We start from the raw sequence: 23145 nt of genomic DNA, 5'->3' as shown, positions 1-23145 counted from the left end.
TCTTAACTTCCAAAAAAAATCAGTTAGTCTTACGTGTATGTATTCTAACAGGTTTATATGTACGATTTATTCAGATTTTTTGAGGCTGTTCCCCAACACATTCATTTACCTATATAAAAATATGTTTATGGGAGGTACTTCTTTTTTTGAATCTGCTGTTCGTATCTGAGCAGTCCAATTGGAAACACTTTGTTGGTTAGGACATGACAACTTGGAAAGTAAGTAGTTTCTTTTTCGCCAACATTTTTGAGCCTTACATTGACCAAGGATTTACTAGACTGTATCAGAAAAATATCTGTGTTCTGAGCTTGTGCCTAAATTCTCTCTTGGGTCATCTGAATACCTAATTTTTCCATCTGAATGTTAGTCATTTTTGTTTGGGTTTTTTTTTCCCCCAAAAAAGATTGATTTGAGTTGTGGGTGGGATTATGGTTTTTTTCATATTTCCTGACTATCTTTAAAAGGAGGAGTACTCTTGGTCAGTAACCAATATACTGTAATTTAAGGTTCTTCTGATTTGTCCGCATAATGTTTCCTTCTTGTAAGTTCTGAGTCATTTAATTAAAAAAAAAAAAAAAAGGCAAAAAAAACCCTGGGGGGTACTAGAGTAGAAATGTAACAATTACTGTTTAATGTGTAACAGGGCGCTTTGAAGAAGAATTTATCAAAATGCGTATGGAGAGACTGCAGGCTTGGATGACGAGGATGTGTCGCCATCCTGTTGTCTCAGAAAGTGAAGTTTTCCAGCAATTTCTCAATTTCCGAGATGAGAAGGTAGGAAATAAAGTTCACACGCAGACTGAGATTGAGGAATTGCTCCTCCTCACACCATCCCCTTTCGAATTACGAGTTCAGTTTTGCAGCCTTCTCATTTGCCTGCCCCCCTGTGGCAGTAGTGGCGGACTGGAAACTGCTGGATTTACTAACTAATTTAGCCGATCGATCAAAATGAGGCATAAAGTTGTTTGTGTGAAGTGCAATATGCCGTTCTAACAGAGATGTGCTCTTTAAAGTAGTTTCTTCAGGTTTTTTAAGGATAGTTTGTGTCCTCGGGCAGAATAGAAACATATGTAACAACTCCCTTGGCTGTTGCCCTGCTCTGTTTCTGTGGGACTTACAAAACACTGGGGTTCTCTGATTGGTACTGCTTTGCTAACAGAAGCTACTTTGTAGCAGATCTAGGATGTGTCTGATGCTGTATTATATTTAAAACCAAACGCCCTTCCCTCAGAAACACAATTTTGACTGGAATGGGTTGTAACAGCATTATGCTGGAGTCTTACCTGATATAATCAGCCCTTTTTTATTGCCATGTCCCACCCCCCAGCATTTTCTTATGCTTTTTAAAGAGGTTTTAGTATCTTCATCTTCAGTAAATAATGTTTTTTTCATGACTGAGCTCCAGCTCTGTTACTAATTTGGGTATATATTGATGAGGAAATAAACAGGAAAACTGCCGCTTTCTCCACAGAATAGTCATACTTCTAAATACACATACATTTTTCTGTAAAAGTAAATGATCCTTGGAGGTTTTTAAGACTAGACTGGATAAAGCCCTGAGTAACTAAGGTCACAGCTGACCATTTTTTGAATAGGAGGTCAGCCTACAAACCTCTTGAGGTCACTTCCAACCAGAATTAATATGTGATCCTGTAAGTAGAGTCTTAATAACATAGTAAGTAGCAGTCCTAGTGAAGTGCTATTTGGATGGCCAGTGGAGAGTTGTATTATTGTGCTAGTTAGTCAGCAGTTCTTAGTATCGTAACTTATGGATTGATATAAACAGAACAGATGTTGCAATACATGTGGAATTTTTAAACTTTTTATCTGTTCCCACTAAGAACTTAGTATGGCAATTGCATAATAGTCTCGTGATCTTCTTGAGTAGCTTCTGATATCAGCACTATCACATGTGCAGAGACAGCTGAATATAATTGCTCTTACACTGTGTTTCAGTAACATACAAGAAGGGTCTGTTGACCCCAGAATCAAAGTGCACAAGAAGGAAGGGGTGAAACTTTAAGAAAGCATGGCCCCACTGAAATTTTTGTTTAAAAGGTTTTAATTTATGGGTGATCTATTGGTTAACTGTTCTCCTAAATATGTCATTCACTGCTTAAGTATGTGCCCTTAAAGATGCGTGAACAGTGGTGGTCAAACTTAGTCTTTTTTTTGATCTCTGTTTTTTTTTTTTTTTTTCTTCTTTCCTCAAGGAGTGGAAAACTGGAAAGCGGAAGGCGGAAAAAGATGAAACTGTAGGAGTCCTGATCTTTTCTACAATGGAACCAGAAGCTCCAGACTTGGACATGGTAGAAATGTAAGATGGTTTCTTTTTGCATGGACATTACACATCTCGATATACAACACATACTGAGCTAATATAAAACTAGAATAGTAAGCATGCACATATAGTCATGGATTTGAAGAGGTATTCATCAAAGCAGAGCTGAAAAATTGTTTGAATATGAGATTTTTCATAGCAATCCCTCCAAAACTTGGTGGAACTCTATGTGATGTCTCTTTGACTTCAGTGGCTGAATACTGATCCTAAAAAGACTTATGCAAAACCAGTTGATGAGATGATGTACTGGCAGATCCTATGGAGTTATGTTTTATATTGCTATGAAAGTGTATTTTGATCTTTAATCCTTCAGTTGTGAATAGTTCCAAAGTGTGCTAGACTTACCAAGTAGCTCAGGATAACTGTAGGTGGACCATCAAGGAAAACAATGTGTCTGTGAAATACCTGTATACAGTGCACACACAGTATGATTCTAATATCTGGAAGCAATGGAAAGCTATTAAAAAAGAAAAGTGACTTAAACTATCAAATTTAATTTTAAATGAGTTACTGCATTTTTGGGGTATCCTTCTGGAAGAGCAAACCTTCTGGAAGAACAAATGAATATATTTATTTTATATATGTATGTTATATATATATACACATTTTTTATGTATAGTTCTCTTGGTGGTAGACCTTTGGGTTTCATAGAGTGAAAGACTGGATTTACTCTGCAGCCTTTATTTCACTCCTTTAGGCTTAATCATTTTTCTTAGAAGATATGTAGTATGCATGACATGCTTTGCTTGCTGTTGTAGAACATAGAAACTTGGATAATGTTTTGTGTCTTAAGCTGTGAATAAACTAGATAGAAGTTTATAGTAGCAAAGAAGTAGTGTATCTGTACCTGGAAGTAACCCAGCATAGGCTGTATCCAAGATATAATAGCTGTGTGGTAGCAGTTCCATACTAGTAAAAAAGATGGACGTTTTTAGGTCACTTCTACTTCGAACATGAGGATTTCAAACTTGACTACTTTTTTTAAGTGATGTGTTTTATATATATCCAAGTGGTATAAAAGCTGAAGGGGTGAAACAGAGGGAGGATTTTATACGTAGGGTGCAGGAGAGAGTGAGTATATTATATACGGAACCCTGGCAGGGAACGACCAGCATATGTTCTGCTAAACAGTTTGTCCCCAAACAGGGTGAGGGCAGGCAAGCAGCCTGCAGGGAACATTCACCAGGGGGTATTGGCTTCTAGGCTGGGGCTGGCAGCCTGGGGTGGTTCTGGGGACCTATCCCCAAGCATTGCAGAGGTAGCTGTAACACCTCAGATGTCCACACATATTCCAGACATTCCTGGAAACATCTCAGGGTGCATGAACACAGTCTTGAAAGCCATTACGTCTCTAAGTGGACAAACCAGCTTGTTCAATAGTTCTTAGTTCTTCAGTGAAAAGGCACTCTTTACTGAAACAATTTTGCTAGTACTTTGGCAGTCTTGTGTCATCCTGGTTTTGATCAAAGGATGGTAACCCTCTGCGGGTTTGTGAACTTTTTCTGTGATCGTGATACTGTAAAGTATGAAGTACAGAAAATTAAAGGGTTGTCTGCTACTGGGAAAATGGGAGTAAAGCAAGAGCCTCTTGGAAAGCCCAGGTTCTGTTTCTGTGCAAGTAACTCTTTGGGTAGGGCTTTCAGCTGAGGGGGCAGGTGGGAACCTCTAGGTGGTTGGGCCATGGCTGGAGTGGCTGCCCTAGCTCTGGGGGGTTGCTTAGGGCTGCCTTGCTGTGAGAGGTGTCTCATACAGGCTTTGGCTGAGAGCATTTGTAAGATCTGATGCAGTTTGAATAATTCTCATTGAAAACTAAAAAATATATGTCTAGTTTTCTTTTGTAGAGTTCACTGAGCATTGCTGTGTATGCAGTGCTATTTTAATGGAAAGCTTTGATAGTCACATGAAAATGTGCTTAAAGAGGGGTAAAAAGGCACATGCTAATTCAGAATTCTCTTTTGAGCATCACTGATTTTTTTGGTTTCCTCTCTAATACAACTGAACACAACGGTATTGTCAATATAAAGTTATGCATATGTATTTCCCTAGCAGAACTGCTATAGTAATTTTTATTCACCTATTTTAGACTTTTATTAAAATATCTGGAACAATTATTTTCTATGTTTGTTCATTGTTGCATGAATTTTGCTACTTCTGTTACTCTAACATGTAATTTCCTGTCAATGTGGAGTCCTTCTGTTTGTGTGAAGTGTTCTAGGGATGCATTTTCATCAAATCAGATTTTGTTGTTCTGTTATTATTTGATCTCATTGGGGAGGATATTTACCTAGTAGCCTTTTGGTTTTTTTCAGATAACTAACTATAATAAGAAACACGTGGTACTGGACTATCATTAACAGAGGGGAGTAAAACAGAAGGAAAAATGCATGTATCTAAAGAGAGAAATTCTGACCTCAGCGAAATGGCAGAAATTTCAAGGAATTAATTTATTTCTATGATTATTTTTTAAGACCTAGTTGGCACTACTAAACATTTCAGTATTGCATTTAAAGGTGGAGTAATGCATCTGTTAAACTGCTTCTTGGTTTTGCTTTTTCCAAATGCAACAGAGAACAGAAATGTGATGCAGTGGGTAGGTTCACCAAAGCAATGGATGACGGAGTTAAAGAGCTGCTGACAGTGGGACAAGAGCACTGGAAGAGGTGTACAGGGCGTAAGTGTCCCTTCTGAACTCAGCAATCATTTTTGTGTTGGTTTTCTCTGTGGCTTTTTGTTGTTGTTGTTTATAATTCAAGGCACATCTTAAAACTAAAAGAAATCCTAAATTATCATGAGAATTGTATGGCGTTCTGGCTACTTTCAGTGTCTGAGAGTATAAATTGTGCAAGATTTTTGTTTGTGTTTCTGTTTGTTTGGGTTTTTTTTCTTTCTTTCATAACAGAAATATCTGGTCCCTGCCCATAGGTTTAAAAATATTAAAAGCTAAATAATTCTAGCAATCCGGCTAAAGCCCTTGTTGGACCTGTTCTCATATATTTGTCATTTGTCTACATTTTAGTGACATGGGCAAAGTAGACCTGTCTATTTGATGAAATCATAAATGATTGCATTTTATTAACCCCTTATTTAGGATTCTTGCATGCCAGGAGGAGTGATTTAAAGATGAAATGAGTTTAAAAAAAAAAAAGAAAAGAAAAAACAACTTGATTCTAACTTAATCTTTAGCCCGATTCTTTTTCTCCTATCTTGTCTCTTCCTTCCCACAGATATTTAGGGTTGCAGAACTTCACACCAAGTCCCTATGACTCTGCCTGGGCTCTAATTTCCTAGTCCACAGCAGTGTTCAGTGTTTGTGGCCACCACAAGGCAGCTATTGAAAGGAAGCAGGTACTACAGCTGAGGATCATAATAAGAAACACTTCAGGGCAGGCTGTAGTGTCTAGTGACCAAAGACCTATCACATAAGTCTCCTCCATTTTTTTTCCTTCCTTTTTTTTTTGTTTTTGTTTTTTTCCTCTCTGACTCCCACAAAAAAACATTGTCCCCAGACTTGGGAGTAAGTACATCTTCTGAGTTATCTCTTTACTTTCTAATCTTAACACTGCAGTTGAATACCTGGGGCTGACTGGAGGGAGTGGAAAGTATAGAAGCCCAGTCACTTCTGGTAATGATTACATTAGATCTTAGTATCTCTAGGATGTGAACTTTAAATTATTTACATTTCCCCACTTTGAATAGGAGGGTTTCCTTCTACACATCACTGACCCTCCTGCTGGTCAAAAATAGTCTAACACAGGACACATCTCTAACACTGTACAGATCTCTCTTCACTAAGAAATGATGTGGAGGGCAGGGTAAGGAATAAGGTTCTTCAGATGAGACTAGAAAAACAGTGTTGCTTTGCAGTTATGGAAGCAATGATCAAAGCCACCGTAGTTAAGGGCTGGCTGTGACTTGTGCTTACAGTAGAAATTCAGTATTTTGTTCACTGCTAAAATCTCCCTAAACTTATGACACCAGTGTTTTAGGTATGGAATAACTCTTCTAATACTTGCAGCTATTAATTAGTTAGCATAAGGGCAGTAAGCCAGATGTGATTGTGTTGAAAATTTTAACTTTTAACTTTCCAGACATTCATACTGAATAGAAAAAGGAGACTGGTAAATCGGGACATACAAAACTGAATAATTTCAGTAGTCTCTTAGTTTTTAAATTCCCTGTCAACTCCTAGTCAGAAGTATTTTTGGCATTTCCTGAGCAATAGTTACGTGCATTCCTTTCTATGATATTTAAAGTGACTGACAGTGGAAACTTCTTAAATGCAAGTGAAGAGAAACCAAATGTTCTTCACTGAAACTTCCACTGGGGATTCAGTAACAAGTTAATGGCTGATAACAGAACTCTAGTACCCTGAATAGTACCTGTTGTATAAGAAATACTAGTTGTCGTAAATAATCTAACTTCTGGGCAAGAACTTGATCAAAGATAATCAATAAAATTATGTGTTTGGGGGAGGTGTTTTTTGGTTTTTGCTTTTTTGTGGGGTTTTTTACCACACAAAGGGGTTCCTCTGTGAAAATCAGATTGTGTGGGATGCTAGAGAAACTAAAACTGCTTTTTACTTGAACAGTGTACCCTCTGAATACAAATATTTGATGATAAAAAGCACATCTACTTGGATTTTTTTCTGCTAGAATTAAGTAGCTTATAAAAATTGCTTTTGCTTTTCAGACTGCTTTTTAGGCCTCTGGGGTGGTGGTATTCAGAGTGTTAATAAATGCACTTATAAATTACAGCTTATTGACTTCATTGTGAGGAAGCAATTTATGCATACATTTTCAATAAATAGATTATAAAAAACAATTTTATTATTCAGATACTTGCATCAATTTTTATCCCTAGATAGTCCTGGTTTGTAGTGCTTTTAAATATAAAATCCATGATTTGAGGAGAATTTAGGTATTATAGGTCTGTATAATAATCTCCTCTCTTAAAATATTAATGAGACCTATTCTCCATATCACTGCAGCACTTCCCTTCCCCCCCCGCCCCCACCGAGGACAAAGTCTGCTCATGAGGCGGAGAAAAAAAATCTCACTGTATGCATAGGAGGACTGAGCTAGGAGTGCAGTGAGATTTTTTTGTTTTTGTTTTTATAGCAGTCACACACTGCTTCCCCAGCTGTTTGTGGCTTTCAAGAATCCAGATTGCAATTGTTTTATCCAGTTTTGAAACATCTGTAGCAGGGGAGGGGGGAAGAATGTGATTGTAAATGCTTCACTAGAGGAAATGTAAAACCTAGTTGTTTTTGACATCTGCTTCTATCATGTTTTGGAAATACTGCAGATTCAGTCTCACTTACCCTTGTGGGTTTTTCCTTCTGTTTCCCTCTTTTTCCCATTCTTTTCCCCCTTTCAGCACTACCCAAGGAATACCAGAAGATAGGAAAAGCATTGCAGAGCCTGGCACTGGTCTTCAGCACTAGTGGATACCAAGGTACTTCTGTAGCTTCATTTGTACTTTACTTAACAAAAGATATCTTAATTACATCATGCTACATTTTTTGCTAAAGGTCTTAATGCTTTCCTCTTTGAACTTTAGATGTCAAATGTGATTCTGGAAAAAAATACTAAAAACTTGTTTCCCTGTGTGTATTATGGGGTTTTTATATTCCAGTCTGCGATCTTGTTTTCTCTCACTGTATAATCATGTGGAGGAGTTTAGCTCGATCTCATTAATATGTAATCTGGTTACTGACCTGACTGACAAAACGTGCTGTAGCATTTTTTTGTGATAACAAAGGAAAGAGGAGAAAATGCAGCTTTGAAAGTATCTGTCACAGAACTATTGTGTGGCTTCATGAAACAACAATTCCACATGAGGATGGAAAACTTATTACAAGGTTCTTGTATACCATTATGTGGGCTGGAGGGTTGGCTACTGTAGTCTTTTCTTGTCCTTCACTTTTCCTTCTCCTTCATAAGGGCTTCCTGAAATCTTTCCATCTTGGGACTTTTAGTTGACCAGTACTTACTCTGACTACTCATCTATCCCTTGCTTTGTACTCTTAAAGCTTTTTGACCCATAAATCGTGTATTAAAATGCAACCACTTCTGAAACTCAGGTTTTCTGCTGCTGGAAACATTGGAAATAGGTATAGTCCCTGTAGGTAGTTCTCATCTTTGTCCTGTACTTCAGCAGGATGACTGCTTAGTTAGAATTGGAGCACAGCATATTGCCTAAAATGTTACTTTTGGATGTGAGAACCAAGTAGGGGATTTGCATAGTTAGATACTCTTAGCATGGGTTAGAAAACTGTGAATCCTAGCCAGAAACAATCTGTAGCAAGAATTCTTGAGAAAGAATTGAAAATCACTTGAACTATAGTACATGTTCTTTTGCCAGGGTAAAGGGAAAACAATATAGCTTAAAGCTAGGATGCAAAATTGCAGAACAACCTTAAGAAGGAAAGCTTCAATTGGATTTCCAGCATCTTCAAATGGTATGAAAAAATAGATCCCATGATGCTTGGGAACAAGACAAGGATGTTTCTCTTTGCTGTTTGTCTAGTTGTACCTGATTGCACCCTAGTATCTTGCTGAGGAAAATGCCCTTCCCACTGATGCCTTTGTCCTGATTGCATATATTTTGCTCTTTTTAATAACTGGTACACCAGTGTATTTTCTCAGAATTAATAATATATGGGATTCTTTGCTTTTTAATTTGAGTTCCCAGGAAGAGAGAATAAGAAAAGTTTTCATCACTGCTGCCCTCACTCTGTCGTGCCTGCTGTTTGTATACGATTTCATTTGATGGTTGCCTCAGGTACAGGTCTGTGGATTAAGCAGACTCTATGCAAAAGACATAAGCACCTGGATTTAAATTGATAGAATGTGGTTTTCGTGATCTCAATATTTAATAGAAGGCACATTCCTTCAAATGAAGAAGTACTAGCTAGGCTGAGTATGGGGTATAATTTGTCTGGACTATCAATAAAGAGGAATGGCTGCTTCAGCCATACTTAAAGCCACTCAGTTCGATTCTGTTTCTCTTCATCCTCTTTATTTTTTTTAAATACTTGAGTTCTGGAAGTTTAAGCATATAGGCCACTGAAGATTGCCACAACTGATTTGATGACACAAACACTTCCAGCTACTGGTAGCTGGCTTCTGACATACTGAATACACTGTTAGTTGGTTCATTTGCACAGTTAGGATGGGATGTATCTGCTGTCCTTACCTCTTTCATCAGTGCTGCCTGCTTGCTCTGCAAATCCTTACTATGTGTGATGAATGTCTACTGCCTTCTCTTCTGATTTCTAGCCTAAAATATTTAAGACTGCACCAGGCAAGATGCACTTGTTAATCTGACTCATTCAAGCTCTTTTTCTTATGCTGCAGAATGGCCCTTATGAAACAGTTGCCAGCCACAGTGCATGTTAGGAATCTGTCCCCAGTATTTGCAGAGGCAAGGGTAGCTTTAAAATAAGGACACATTGAGACGTTCTCATTTAACTTGGCCATGGGCCTATGTAGTGTCCAATTGGTTTTAAGAACACATGCTTTGAAAGTATGATCCTGTCCAAAAATGCATATTGGACAGTTCCAGCATATGCCTGGAAGTGTCTTGCAGCCTGGCACTACATTGCCTATCTTATTGCATCATATGATGGTCTTAGGTTAACGCAGCCCTAAATAGCAGGGCTTCTCTCTTATGGCACCATATTTGGGCGAGTCTTTCTCCTATATTAAGAAAACGTGAATGGCTGCGGTATGCCATTCACATATAGTAAGATCTTCTAATCCTACATCACCCCTCAGGAATTTTGTTAAGTAGTTACATGCAAGTTTCACTATCTTGCCAGCTAGCAACAGGCACATCTTGCCTTCCAGGCTGCTTGTGTGCTGAACATTATCAGTCTGAGGTGTACTTGTCAAGAAAAATCCTGTAACAAGTAGCTCCCTAGTACGTCAAACTTGATCTTTTTCTTACTCCTAGATTCTGTTAAAATACGCTTTGAAAGAAAAGAAAACAGAAACGCTTCTTGACAAAAAAAAAAAAAAAAAAATCCACTGCCCCAAGTCAAGCCTCACAGAGTATTAGTTCCCTCAATATACCTGGTGTATTCCATCAGAGGTGGTAATCACTGGCATTTACCAAGCAGCTGAACTGCTAAGAGATGCTCTGCTAAACATCTCCAAAAGACTCCTCATAGTTTTACGCCTTCCTTCATCTCCCTATGACAGCATGCAAGCCTGTAAACCAATGAAAATTTTAGTTTCTCCTCATGGTTGGGTTAAAATACCTGTAGAATGTTACTAGTCTTCCTACAACTATGTTTAGTCAATGCTTTTAAGCCCTCTCTGTTTCTCATGGGGATATATGTAATGCATGCTGCCCTAATTTTGTTGTAAATGTCAGCAACATGTGGGGCTTTCTGCTTTCCCACTGATTAAAGAGCCCCTGGCATCCTGGTATATCCTTGCGCTGGGACCCAGCTCAGTTTTCACAGCTTGAGTTATGAAGCCCATTCCCAGCTTTGCATTGGTTCAGAAGCTGAGAATGCTAGAAACTCGGCCCTGTCAGAGTAACAAAACTGACCAAAACTCATGCTGCCAACAGTGATTGGGAGCAATCCACTACTGGAATTCCAGTTACTCTGATGGGTGAGCGTGTGGATTGTGTGCGGTACCTCTGACAAGGTGGCCTGCTGTAGGGAGTGACCGACTGAGCATGGCACAACACTACTGGTAACACATATTAGAACTTGGAGGGTGGGGCGGGTGAGAGATGAAGTCTGACACACCAAGGCTGCCCTGGCACTACCTGGAAAAAGGTTGTAGAAGAAAAGGATGCAGTGTGAGGAGCTGCAGATATTCGTCTACCACTTGTTTGCCCTACTTTTGGAGGAGTGCCTCTGCTAGCAGTAGAAACTTTTAATGCACCCTGTGCCCTCTACAAGCTGACTTTGTGCCCTGCCGCCCCCAAATGACAGAGGATTGGTGTTGGGAGGGTATGTCTAGATTTTTTTGAAGCTCTGATCTGTGAAGGTCCTTTGAGTTCTGCAAAGAAGGGAAGAATTTTTTTTCTACTCAAATATACATGCTCTTCCTCTTCCTTTTGCTTAGATAAGAATAGTCATCATCTTTTATGGCATTATGAAATGAACAGCGTAGTCTAGACCAACCTGGCTTCTGACTCTTAATGCCATATCATGTTTTGTCCCAAAATCTAGGAGTCAGTTGCCTAAGCAGCAGTTACTTCAAGGTTACTTCTCAGCAGACATGGGGGAATTCTGAAATAATGAGATTATTTAAGTCTACCTGAAATAATGAAATTGATCTCCCTGAATTTTTTTTTTATTGTTTTACAACAATGTGAAGATATCTTCTGAATTATGTACCTCTTAGATCTTGCAATGGGATTTCATGCTCGTTTTATTTTTGTTATCCAGACAGGCTCGAATAGGGGAAAAATAACTATTTCTCTAACAGTGTTTGTGTTGCTGGACTTACTGTTTCTTAGGATCAGAAGCCTTCCGCTTTATGAAACCAGTCTAATGGAAAGTAAGAATTGGTTGATAGAACTGAAGCAACATTCAGTCATTACCTTGTTTCCTTTAGGATGTGCTAAAATGAAGGTGTCCTATCTAATAAATCTCTAACATAGATTAGTCCATATGTTGTAGTAAAAGAAGATAATTTAATGTTCAAATTAATCATTGATGAAATCAATGTTTGGTAATTTCCAATTAAGTCACTGATTAATGTCTATAGAATACAAACAAAATGCTTGTAAAAGACTAACTGCTGCCTGATATCAAGACGTATCTGAAAGGATGAGAAAAATAATTTTTTCTTAAACTAAAATTCAATATCTGCAAATTATACCTTCCCCTTTTTCTGCCTCAATTTGCTTTCCCTACTGTTGACTACATGCTTTGGACAAGCTAACAAGGATGGGAAAAACCTGTGGTGTTTTGGGAAGGTGAAGTGGCATGAAAAAACCAAGAATGTAAGGCTTGTTTCCATCTTTGTCCCACGTAGCCATGTCCTCCTAGTAGTACAGTGTTATGAGTGCTTGTGGTGTTACCTAGCTTAGGATTTGTGGTAATGTCTGTATTTCTAAGTGTAGTTTATGGGGCCCTTTGATGAAAGTTAGAAACTCGTTCTCAAAAGCAGCAGTTGTTACAGAGCTTGAAAATATTATCCAAGAGTTCCCTAAAGAGTCAGAAATCTTGTTGTCAAGGAAAAAAGTTGTGCCTCCTTCTGCTTCTCTGAGCTTCTAACAGTTACGGTCCAGGACTGTTGGAGAGCTTAGGTCTAGCATCACTGCGCAGTAGGGCATAACCTGGAGCATTTACTGCTTATCAGGCATAAAAATCATTGATTAAAAATCAGAACAGCAGGTGTCTCTTCAGCTTTGTTAGTCTACTAGTGTTGCCCTCCTCATTCTCCCTTCCCTCCCATTCTGGAAGGCTTCCTGTTGCCCCATGTGGGGGAATACCTGTGTATTTAAACTATGTATAATTATGAAATGTGGAAGTGAATAGTGCTAGTACTGTGGTAGAACAGTGTTTACATGGTCTCTTTAGCATTAATTTTCTATAAGATCTTCAGAGTTTTCGTTCTTTAATGGTATAAAAACTACTAATACTTTTCTAAACTTCTTTATTACTACTGGTTATAAAATGTTGACTAGGCATTTATTGTAAAATAAGCTGGTTTAGAAATTTGCCTTGAATTAGGGCAAGTTTATTACTGTAATTGGCTTACTGTAACTTGAACACTGATGTTTTCTTTTAGGAGAATCTGATCTCAATGGAGCAATAACAGAAGCAGGAAAAACCTATGAAGAAATCGCCAGTCTTGTAGCAGATCAGGTAGGAGTATTATGAATGCATTGGTGTTGTGTGTACAAACATATCACCCCTGACTCCTTTTCTTCTCTGTTAAAACATAACTGCTAGTGCTGCAGACCAGTTAAATGAAATTATTATTAATACTTCTGAATGCACCTTCATCTTCTTTTCTACTATGTATCAACTTGGGGGGATGTGATGGGAGGGTATTTCTCTTGGATCAGAAAGGTCACATTCTGGTTTCTAAAATACTAAAATTATTACTTTGTTTGTTTTCTGATGTCAGTGAGCTGTCTTCATTACTGATTCAAGTCACAAATTGTTGTTATCAGTACAATCTCATTACATATACAGATATGTACGTGCACAGGTGTATCTCCTTAGTCACTGGCTTGGAAAGCTGTTTTAAGAACAAACTCAACCTTGAGACCAAGAGGATCTGCATTTTGGAGACTTCTAAGCTTAATACACTAAACATCAGTTTATGACTTGAATACTGATACTAATCAGGATTTATTTAAGCTAGATTTTTACCAAAGCAGGCAATTGCATGTCAAGACAATGAAACGCCGCAAGATCTGGATCCTGTAGGTGTTTGGGGAATGCAGGGGAAGGTAGAAACCCTATCCTTGATTAAATCTCATTCTTTTATATCAGTATGTGATGCAAAATCCCTCACTTCATAAGCTAGTGTTGAGTAAAACAAAGAATAGAGGCATCTGCTCACTGGTGCTCGGTGCCTTACTCTAAAGAGCTTATATTTTAATAAGGACCTTTTATAAAATATTAAAAACTTGTAACAAACAATTAAGACTTCATTTTTTTTCTGTTCTTCCTTCCCTTTTTTCTCTCACCCTTTTTTGGCATCATAGTTTCTTTTCTGATGTTAATATGCCACAGATACCTTTACTAATGCTTACACTTTCTTTATTAGCCGAAGAAAGATCTTCACTTTTTGATGGAAACAAATCATGAATATAAGGGATTTCTTGGTTGCTTCCCTGACATCATAGGAGCTCATAAGGTATGTGAGGGGCCTTTCCTTTTAAGGGTTGGGCAGTAGGAAGATCTACAGCAACAAAAGTGGTGGTGTGGTACACTGCATTTGTGCAGCAGCCTGGCCTGTGCTTCCAGAAACACTGAAAGCTTCTGTGAAGCTGGTGTGTTGATTTTTAAAATAAAAAATACTTAGAGAAGAGGGAAGCTAGAACTTGTCTCGAGATCTGAAAATATCCTGACCTTCTGCTATATTAAAGCACTAGAAGCTTCATGATTTTCTTCAGGTTAACTTCATGTCCCAATGTGATGAATAGCAGTAGTATAACTTTGTAGTATTTGAGTCTTACACGGTAGTTGATACTAAACCACATCAGTATTGTAGGAAAAATTGCGTATGCTTACATGGCTAGCTTACTGATATGTGATAAATAATCATGCACTGCCTAGAAGTTTCTTTAATATTTAAAAATAGAGAATAGGCCTGAATTTTCTGGGGAACAAAAAACCCCCAAAACCCCAGCAACAAGAAACAACCACTTTGTTCTCTGTAATATGAAAGCCATCAAATAATAATACAAAAAATTTAGCCATTGTGTCTACTTTTGGATATTCTGCTTTTTTTTGGTTCTAGAGTTTTCCTTACGTTCATGTGCCTGCCATATTTTAGGAAACTAAAAATTTTGAAGTATTAAACACAAGTATTTTTTTACCACTTGAAGTGTTAAATGCATGAAACAAGAACATATTTCTGAGAGCAACACAGATAAAAGCATATCAGATTTGTGTATTCTTTCTTCAGGACACTTATGGTCCCTCATCCCACAGAATCCTTGGGGAAAAATACCATAAAAGGAGAAGAAATGTTTTTAAAATTTGAAACATAAGCCTCCTGCCAAGAGATGTGTAAATAGATTCTCTTGAATATTGTATGGCACAAATACATTGTGAAGGGGGAGGCATTTCTTTTTATGCTTGTTGTTTATGTGACACAAGGATTTTCCCGAATCAAAAGTTATACATTGCAATGAGTTGTAGCTTCTTGGAAAACAGTTTGTTGTCTCATCTTGTCTAATGTGCAAATAAGGTTCTACAAGCATTTGATAGTTTGAGGCTTTTGAGTGTCTGTTGTGTTGGTCAGCTATGTTTTGAAACTTGGTCCTTTTGTCCTTTCTATATGTATCCTTGTGTATTACTGCCTTTACTAAACTCAATTTCCTAGTGACTGTGTTCATGCCTGTGTTTGAAGTCACTTCTTGCCAGCTGTTAGGACTCTTGAAGGCAATAGAGTGAAATTATAAACTTTGGGTGAAAATATGGGAAGGCAGAATCGGTCATTGTGTGTGTGTGTATATATATATATGTACCGTGTGCAAGCTGAAAACGTGGCCAGTGGCATTTCAGATGACTATAAAGACCTTTAAGTTGACTACTCTTTTAATCTACTCTTTCTGCATTTGGTTTCTACAGGGAGCAATAGAAAGAGTGAAGGAAAGTGATAAATTAGTTGCAACCAGTAAAATAACACCACAAGACAAACAGAACATGGTGAAACGTGTGAGCACCATGGCTTATGCACTACAAGGTAAACCAGATTTTGGGCTAAATGGCAATGTTGTAGACCTCTGAAGGACATCTCAAGTTCTACCAGGAATGATAATAGCTCAGTGTGGTTTGGGTGTTGTTTGGGGGTTTTTTTGTGACCTGCTTAGATTCTCCTAAAACTGCAGTTATTTTGCCCATTGTTTTCTTTCAAATCTCATACTGCTATTGCAAGAGATACATGTTTTGGAAGTGGAATTTAAAAAAACAAACCAAAAAACCCCAACCACCCCAGACTGATTCTTTCATTTTTAAGTTATAACGTCTCAAAGAAAAAGCATGGGCCCTGGTGCAGGAAGCAGTTCATCATGTGCAGAAGTGTTTTTCTGACTCATGGTTTAGTCAGACATGATCCAGTTGAGATTCATGTTCTTGTGGATAAGATTTTATTTCCTGGATGTTCTTTGAATTAACTTTTTCCTCTTTAGGTTAGAGATTGTCGTGGTTTAGGACAGAGAAACCAGGACAGAGATGATGTAAATATGAGACATAGCACACCACACTTGAAAAACCGTGGAAGTGAGGAGTTGGGGTTCAGTCCTGAAGGATTATCAAGCCCTTAAGTGCATGCTGTTACTGCCTTCAGTGGGACTACTCATTGCTGAGGGAGTTGCATCTCTCTTTACTTACTTAAAGCCAAGAGTACACAGTATTTTAAAGGACAAAGTCAGAGCAGCACACAAAATTGATTTTAAAACCAAGAAAACTCCCCACCCCCTCCTTCCTGGTCACAATGATGCAGGAGGACTGTGCTGTGTAAGTGGTAATCATGGAAGAGAACTCTGGATCCAGACTCTTACAATCTAGAATATTTCTTCTCCCTCTATTGGTATCTCACAATATATTTAACTTTTTATTTCAGCTATAAGCTGTGATCAGACAAGAGATGCAGAAAGTGGTGAAAGGTGTTACAGATTCGGTAGTGCTGTTTCACAGGTTTCTACTGAAATAGCTTCAGTCAAGAATGGGTCAAACATTACTGGCTGGGGGGTTTTTTTGAGCTAAATATTTACAGCTGTGGCTTACAATTTGATATCTATACCCCTGGAAATCTGAATGTCCTAGCCAAATTCTGTTAGAAGTACTTCAGAAAAAACCAGTTACCTCAGGAGGAGAAAATGCTGCTTGTATTCTTTATCAAATCTTTGTACACCTGAGTATTGTAACAAGAACCTGGCTTTATCTAGGAAGTGTCTATATTTTAGCAGTGAGTAACTGACACCCCGACAATTTTACAAACAGTTCCATCATAACTTTAGTGCTGCAGGCAAAACAGGTTGTGGAAGCATGAGAACAGTAACTATGCTGGTAGGGCTGGACACTGAGCTTGTTGCACAGTAACTAACCTGAACTGTTCCTAGTTACAAATGCTTCTCTTAAATAATTTGCATCCTGGGTCTAATTGCAGCTGAGATGAATCACTTCCACAGTAACCGGATTTATGACTACAACAGTGTCATTCGTCTGTATCTGGAGCAGCAAGCACAGTTTTATGAAACGGTAAGGTGTAGTATTTCAGTGACATTTTCCTGGCACATACTGTGCTGCTACTTTTATAAGAAATACTCACAGTACTTAATCATCTTTTTGTATGAGCCTCTCCCAGAGAGCAGATACTTGAAGAATTGTACATGTAAAAACTAAAAAAAAAAAACAAAACAAAGAATGGGTTAAAATAATATCTTCCTATAGGTATTATCCTACATACATGACTGTCATATTAGACCTTTTAGACCTAAAGACCAGTTGAGAAATGTTATTGTTGGACAGCTTGATTTTTTTTTTTTTTTTTTGAATGCCAGTTATAAGGCTGCAAAGAATTTTAGTTCTGTGATACGCAGTAAGTAGGACCTGCTGCACTGAATGCAACAATTAACCATCTGAACAAAACTTCCCTCCTGTAGGCTGGGAGGATGAAGGGAAGCTTCTGTGATTTAAAGCCCAATGCATACAAGTGTGGGGTGGGGCAGGGCTGGAGTGGTTTAGGTGACTTATTAAATATGTTAACTCTGAGCACTTGAACTACAACCTTAGTTCCATTTAACAGTGTTCTTATGCATGTATTCCTTGTGTTTTTTTTTAAATGAAACCTGAGAACAAATTTTTTAATGTGATATGCTGGTAAAACATGTGAGTTTGAGTGGACTGGAACCTGGCCTCTGTCACTTAAAGGAGTAACATAAGTAACTGGTTGTCCTTCACAGCAGTAAATGGTACCAGTGGGGCTTCAGAGGTATCTTTAGTGGATGGGAACTCCAGATCCCCCATCAGGTCACCTTGCTCAATTTCTCTGACACATCTGATGGGGTTAGGCATAGGTTTTCCCTTACCTTCTTTCAGTCTCTTGTCTAGTCTATCCCAGTTCTTCTGGTTGCAGCCTCACCAGTCTCCTTGTACCAATCCTCTCTCCCCCAGTACAGGGACCAGATCCATGTTTACATGTGGGATGCTGGCTACCATGGGAGCACAGGAGCTCTGTCCTGATGTGCGGCGTTGTTTCAGCAGGGAAATGCATTTCCGGAAAAATCTGGCTTTGTTCCTGTAGCCCTCCTGCATAGTGCAGTGCTAGATAACCTAATAGGCAGGGTCCTGAGTACCATCACACAGCACATGCAGGACAACCAGATGATCAGGCCCAGTCAGCATGGGTTTATGAAAGGCAGGTCCTGCTTGACAAACCTGATCTCCTTCTACGACAGGGCGACCCGCTTATTGGATGAGGGAAAGGCTGTGGATGTTGTCTACCTTGACTTCAGTAAGGCCTTTGACACCACTTCCCACAGCATTTTCCTGGCAAAACTGGCTGCTCGTGGCTTGGATGATCACATGCTTTGCTGGGTAAAAAACTGGCTGGATGGCCGGGCCCAAAGAGTTGTGGTGAACGGAGTTAAATCCGGTTGGCGGCCGGTCACGAGTGGTGTCCCCCAGGGCTCAGTTTTGGGGCCACTCCTGTTTAACATCTTTATTGATGATCTAGACGAGGGGATCGAGTGCACCCTCAGTAAGTTTGCAGATGACACCAAGTTGGGTGGGAGTGTTGATCTGCTCAAGGGTAGGGAGGCTCTGCAGAGAGACCTGGACAGGCTGGAGCGATGGGCTAAGGCCAACTGTAGGAGTTTCAATAAGGCCAAATGCTGGGTGCTGCACTTGGGCCACAACAACCCCCAGCAGCGCTACAGGCTTGGGGAGGAGTGGCTGGAGAGCTGCCAGTCAGAGAGGGACCTGGGGGTCTTGATTGACAGCCGGCTGAACATGAGCCAGCAGTGTGCCCAGGTGGCCAAGGCCAATGGTATTCTGGCTTGCATCAGAAATAGCGTGGCCAGCAGGGACAGGGAAGTGATCTTACCCCCGTACTCGGCACTGGTGAGGCCGCACCTCGATTACTGTGTTCAGTTTTGGGCCCCTCACTACAAAAAGGACATTGAATTACTCGAGCGTGTCCAGAGAAGGGCAACGAAGCTGGTGAAGGGTCTGGAGCACATGTCGTACGAGGAGTGGCTGAGGGAACTGGGGTTGTTTAGTCTGGAGAAGAGGAGGCTGAGGGGAGACCTCATCGCCCTCTACAACTACCTGAAAGGAGATTGCAGAGAGATGGGGATGAGTCTCTTTAATGAAGTAACAAGCGATAGGACAAGAGGTAATGGCCTCGAGTTGTGTCAGGGAAGGTTTAGACTGGATATTAGGAAGCATTTCTTTACAGAACGGGTTGTTAGGCGTTGGAATGGGCTGCCCAGGGAGGTGGTGGAGTCCCCATCCCTGGAGGTGTTTAAGAGCAGGGTCGACATAGCGGATATGGTGTAGTTGGGAACTGTTAATGTTGGGTTGATGGTTGGACTGGATGATCTTCAAGGTCTTTTCCAACCTAGACAATTCTGTGATTCTGTGACAGCCCTGCCTGCAATACTTTTCTCCAACACAATCTGAACAGTGAAAACACAAAGGCAGAAAACAAGGCAGAAAATGTATAGATGAGAAGGAAAGTCTTTATAATGGAATGCTTTGGCAGTCCTACGTACACAATCTGCAGTAAAAACTGCCTTCTTTCAGAAAACGAGGGAACAATTAATTTAATTTCTTAGCTTGCAATCATATTTCTGTGTAAAGTGATAACATATTTAATATGTTCTGTTTCTTTGTTTCAGATTGCACAGAAGCTGAGGCAGGCACTCAGCCGCTTTCCTGTGATGTAGAGAATAAGGAGTAGTCAACAATAAAGCAAGCTCCGAAGTGCTTTTTCCGATTTGGAGGCAATGCTAATAAAAACTTGTTAGCCTTTGCCAGCCAAAAAAAAAAACCCACCAAAAAACCCCCAACAACAATAAAAATCGGTTGTAGAAAAAAAAAATTATTTAAAATTTTACTTTATCAGCCTAAATCATAAGATGAGGTTCTCTTATCTTGAATGCTCTCCCATTTGTATCATTATTTAAACAAAACCAGCTAGATAATGCTGTCAGTTATAGGGATCTAAATTCTCAAACTGATATGTTGCCATGGTCTTCATGCAGACTTGCATCTATCAGATGTTCTTCCAAAAGCTCTTAATCAACATCATAGTTACAAATTTGTATCTTTTTTTTTAAGTGGGAAAGCAGACAAGCTTGAGAAAATCACTTTAATACTCATTGTATTCAATTCAGCTCTCTAGAGATTCAGTAGCCAGGAGGAATTATATTTGTGTATGTTTCTGGTACATGTTCATGATAATGTCCTGAATGAACACTTTGTTCTGAGTTTTGCTTTCCATATGCAGCCATGGCATACTGCTCCCATTATGACTTCTGGTAAATAACATTCATTCTTCCCTTTCTTGTTTTTTTCCTTCTAACTAAATCTTCTACTGGTGGCACAACACCTCAGAGCTTATGTCAGGCTCTTTCTCTCTCGCTATGCACTGTGTAAGAAGACAGAGTACAAACTAGGAATGAGCCATTCAGGAAGGTATGAAAAAGTTTTCCAAACCAGCACTTTGACACCCCCCTGATGTTATGCCATAAAGCACTGGTGTTCCTCAGTGGTGTACAGGGCCAGCTTCCCTTTCACCCCTCTGAGAATCTGAAGTGTTTCTGCAGAGGGGAACCTGCCACATCCAACCCAAAGTAGTAGAAGTCCAGAAATTCCAACTAAGCTCAGGTCTTCATGTAGTGGTATGATATGCTCTTGGCTTGGGTTAACTTCTTGTTACCTTCTAATGCAAACTAAAAGGTGATAAAAGTACAGAATAACATCATGAATTATGACACAAACTCTGTGCTTCCATCATCATCTCTTGTCAAGTGGTCCAGTGTCCTCTTTCATACTACTGAAACATCGTTTGAGGCCTGGGCTTTTCAAAAGAAAAACACCACCACCAACCCTGTTCACAGTGGGCACCAACTACAGTGATTCATTTCATGTCATAAGCAAGTCAGAAAGCCAAAATGCAGTTTTTGCTAAAATGTGCCTAGAAAATAAACATTTTGGCAAAAAATAACATTTTTTAAAAAGGCATTTTACCAATAAGCCATTCTAAGTGACGGGTACAGTCTGCTGGTTGAATAGTTGCCTTATTCTGTTTTGCATTGGTGTTACTTTTGTGTGCTAGAAGGAAAATCTGGGTCTGCCTGAATAACCTGAAACCAAACCAAACAAGACTAAGCCTAAGTCTAGATGCTTTTCAGTGTCACGGGTTTTGTTCACATTTTATAAACCTTGTCTTTTTCTCCTCCCAATTTTAGTTGTTTGCTTCCAAAATTCCATAGCGCAGTGTTGTTTGATACAGCCATTTAAATATGTACAAATTGTAAAGAATGTGTATAAATGTTTTACACCAAATGTAAGATCTGCTTGCATGTAGAAGCAGTTTATATAATAAATTGTTACAATGTGTACAGTAAATTCTGAAATCACTTTTTCAAGCCAGCATTTTTTAAGCATTTGTATATTCACTTTTTGGTAATGAAATCTCTTTGTAACAGACTCTTAATTTGGGAGGGGGAAGGGGGGGTTCTTTTTATCAATCTTTAAATAGCTCCGTATGCACTAAAGTTGAAGGTTCTTTATCTTTAATAGATTGTTTTGGAATCTAAGTGTAAGCTGTGCTTTCCCAGTGCAGGGAAGCGATGACAGTAGCAACTGTGTCAGAGATGCAACATTTTGGCCAAAAAGAAAAACTGTTTAAAGACTTCTAGTAAAATGAAGTTAAACTGATAATAAATATTTATATATATCCACCAGACTATTTTATTTTTTCTTTGAAATCATCATGTTGCTTTTTAACAGGGTGATGCAGTATGAGGCAAATCTTCGTTAGAGCTTTTCATCAGCTTACACACACTGGCCAGCCGAAGAGTGAGAAAGCATCCATGTGTCTTCCATAAAGCAGGCATCACAACTGAACGGCATAATAGTGCTAGCGACTGCAAACCAGCAAAGGCTACGCATATGGTGTAAGCTTTCATTATTCAGGTCAGTCCAGCTCGTGGTTGATGGAACCCTCCTGACTGCAAATAAGTAGTAGAGCACAGTGCTACTGTGTATTCCTGGCTTTGTGTCGGCATGGTGTTGACCCAGAATAGAAATCAGATTGTTTTAAAATTAGACATGAATAGTGGCATAGCTAGGTTGGCTGAGTTGGGAGCAACAGAAAATCTTCACACTGAAGATACAGTCATAAAACAAGAATAACAAGTCAAAGTAAGACTTGAGCAGTGCACTCCTGAATTTTGTTTGTCGTAGCTGAATAATTTAATCTGTGGAGCATCAAAAAGCCTTAATACTGTTTTCTGGCTTATGTTTTTCTTTGAGGGTGAGCCAAACACTGGCACTATCCCAGTGACTTTGTAAAAGACATCAAATGCCCCAGCTGTTGGATTTAACTTTATATTTTAATTGCTTATTCCATTACTGCTAAAATACTACCTCCATTTTTTAACAATAAAAATGTGGCTATACAAAGGGGAATGCTACCTGTATTTCTTGTCTGCAGTTAATCACACATGGGATTAGACTGCGGCAGCAGACTTTGTTGTTGCAATGTATGGTATGTTTTTGGAAGAGTAGTCTGCTGCAAGTAGAGTATTCTTTAATGCTATAATGAGGCCTAACTTTGCATGAGTACTGAATTTTTTACATTACTGAGCAATTTCTGTTTTCTATGACAAAGTAGTTGAGAAAGTATTACCATAATATACACTTTATTCTGTAAATTCTGATTAAACACATGAAGTAAATACATTAATTTTACTGCTACCAAAATTAGTCTTGTTTAGTGCAGCAGAATAATTCAGACTAACAGCCTTGTAAAGAAGGAGATGCATCTCTTGTGCTGTAGTTTAGTTTGACATACACCAGACATTCTGCCAGTCTGGACTGGCTGAAAGTACTCCACAGCCCGGTGGCCTGCAGC

General features: G+C 39.0%; 1 protein-coding gene across 2 annotated transcripts in view; it reads left to right on the top strand.

Annotated features, from left to right (window-relative positions):
• Positions 1 to 21970, top strand: part of SNX9 (sorting nexin 9) — a 64446-nt gene extending 42476 nt beyond the window's left edge. For both annotated transcript variants that reach the window (XM_074862764.1, XM_074862763.1), the window contains exons 10-18: positions 644 to 774; positions 2214 to 2317; positions 4909 to 5012; positions 7718 to 7795; positions 13105 to 13181; positions 14095 to 14184; positions 15627 to 15741; positions 17167 to 17258; positions 19901 to 21970. In XM_074862764.1, the coding sequence (XP_074718865.1) occupies positions 644 to 774; positions 2214 to 2317; positions 4909 to 5012; positions 7718 to 7795; positions 13105 to 13181; positions 14095 to 14184; positions 15627 to 15741; positions 17167 to 17258; positions 19901 to 19948 (839 nt within the window). In that variant the 3' untranslated portion in view covers positions 19949 to 21970. The remainder of the gene's footprint in view (positions 1 to 643; positions 775 to 2213; positions 2318 to 4908; positions 5013 to 7717; positions 7796 to 13104; positions 13182 to 14094; positions 14185 to 15626; positions 15742 to 17166; positions 17259 to 19900) is intronic.
• The last annotated feature ends 1175 nt before the right edge of the window (positions 21971 to 23145 follow it).

Source organism: Strix uralensis, chromosome 3 (genome assembly GCF_047716275.1).
Source record: "Strix uralensis isolate ZFMK-TIS-50842 chromosome 3, bStrUra1, whole genome shotgun sequence".
Classification (NCBI taxonomy): domain Eukaryota; kingdom Metazoa; phylum Chordata; class Aves; order Strigiformes; family Strigidae; genus Strix; species Strix uralensis.
Note: the sequence above shows the minus strand (reverse complement) of the source record. Positions and strands in the feature narration are given on the sequence as shown.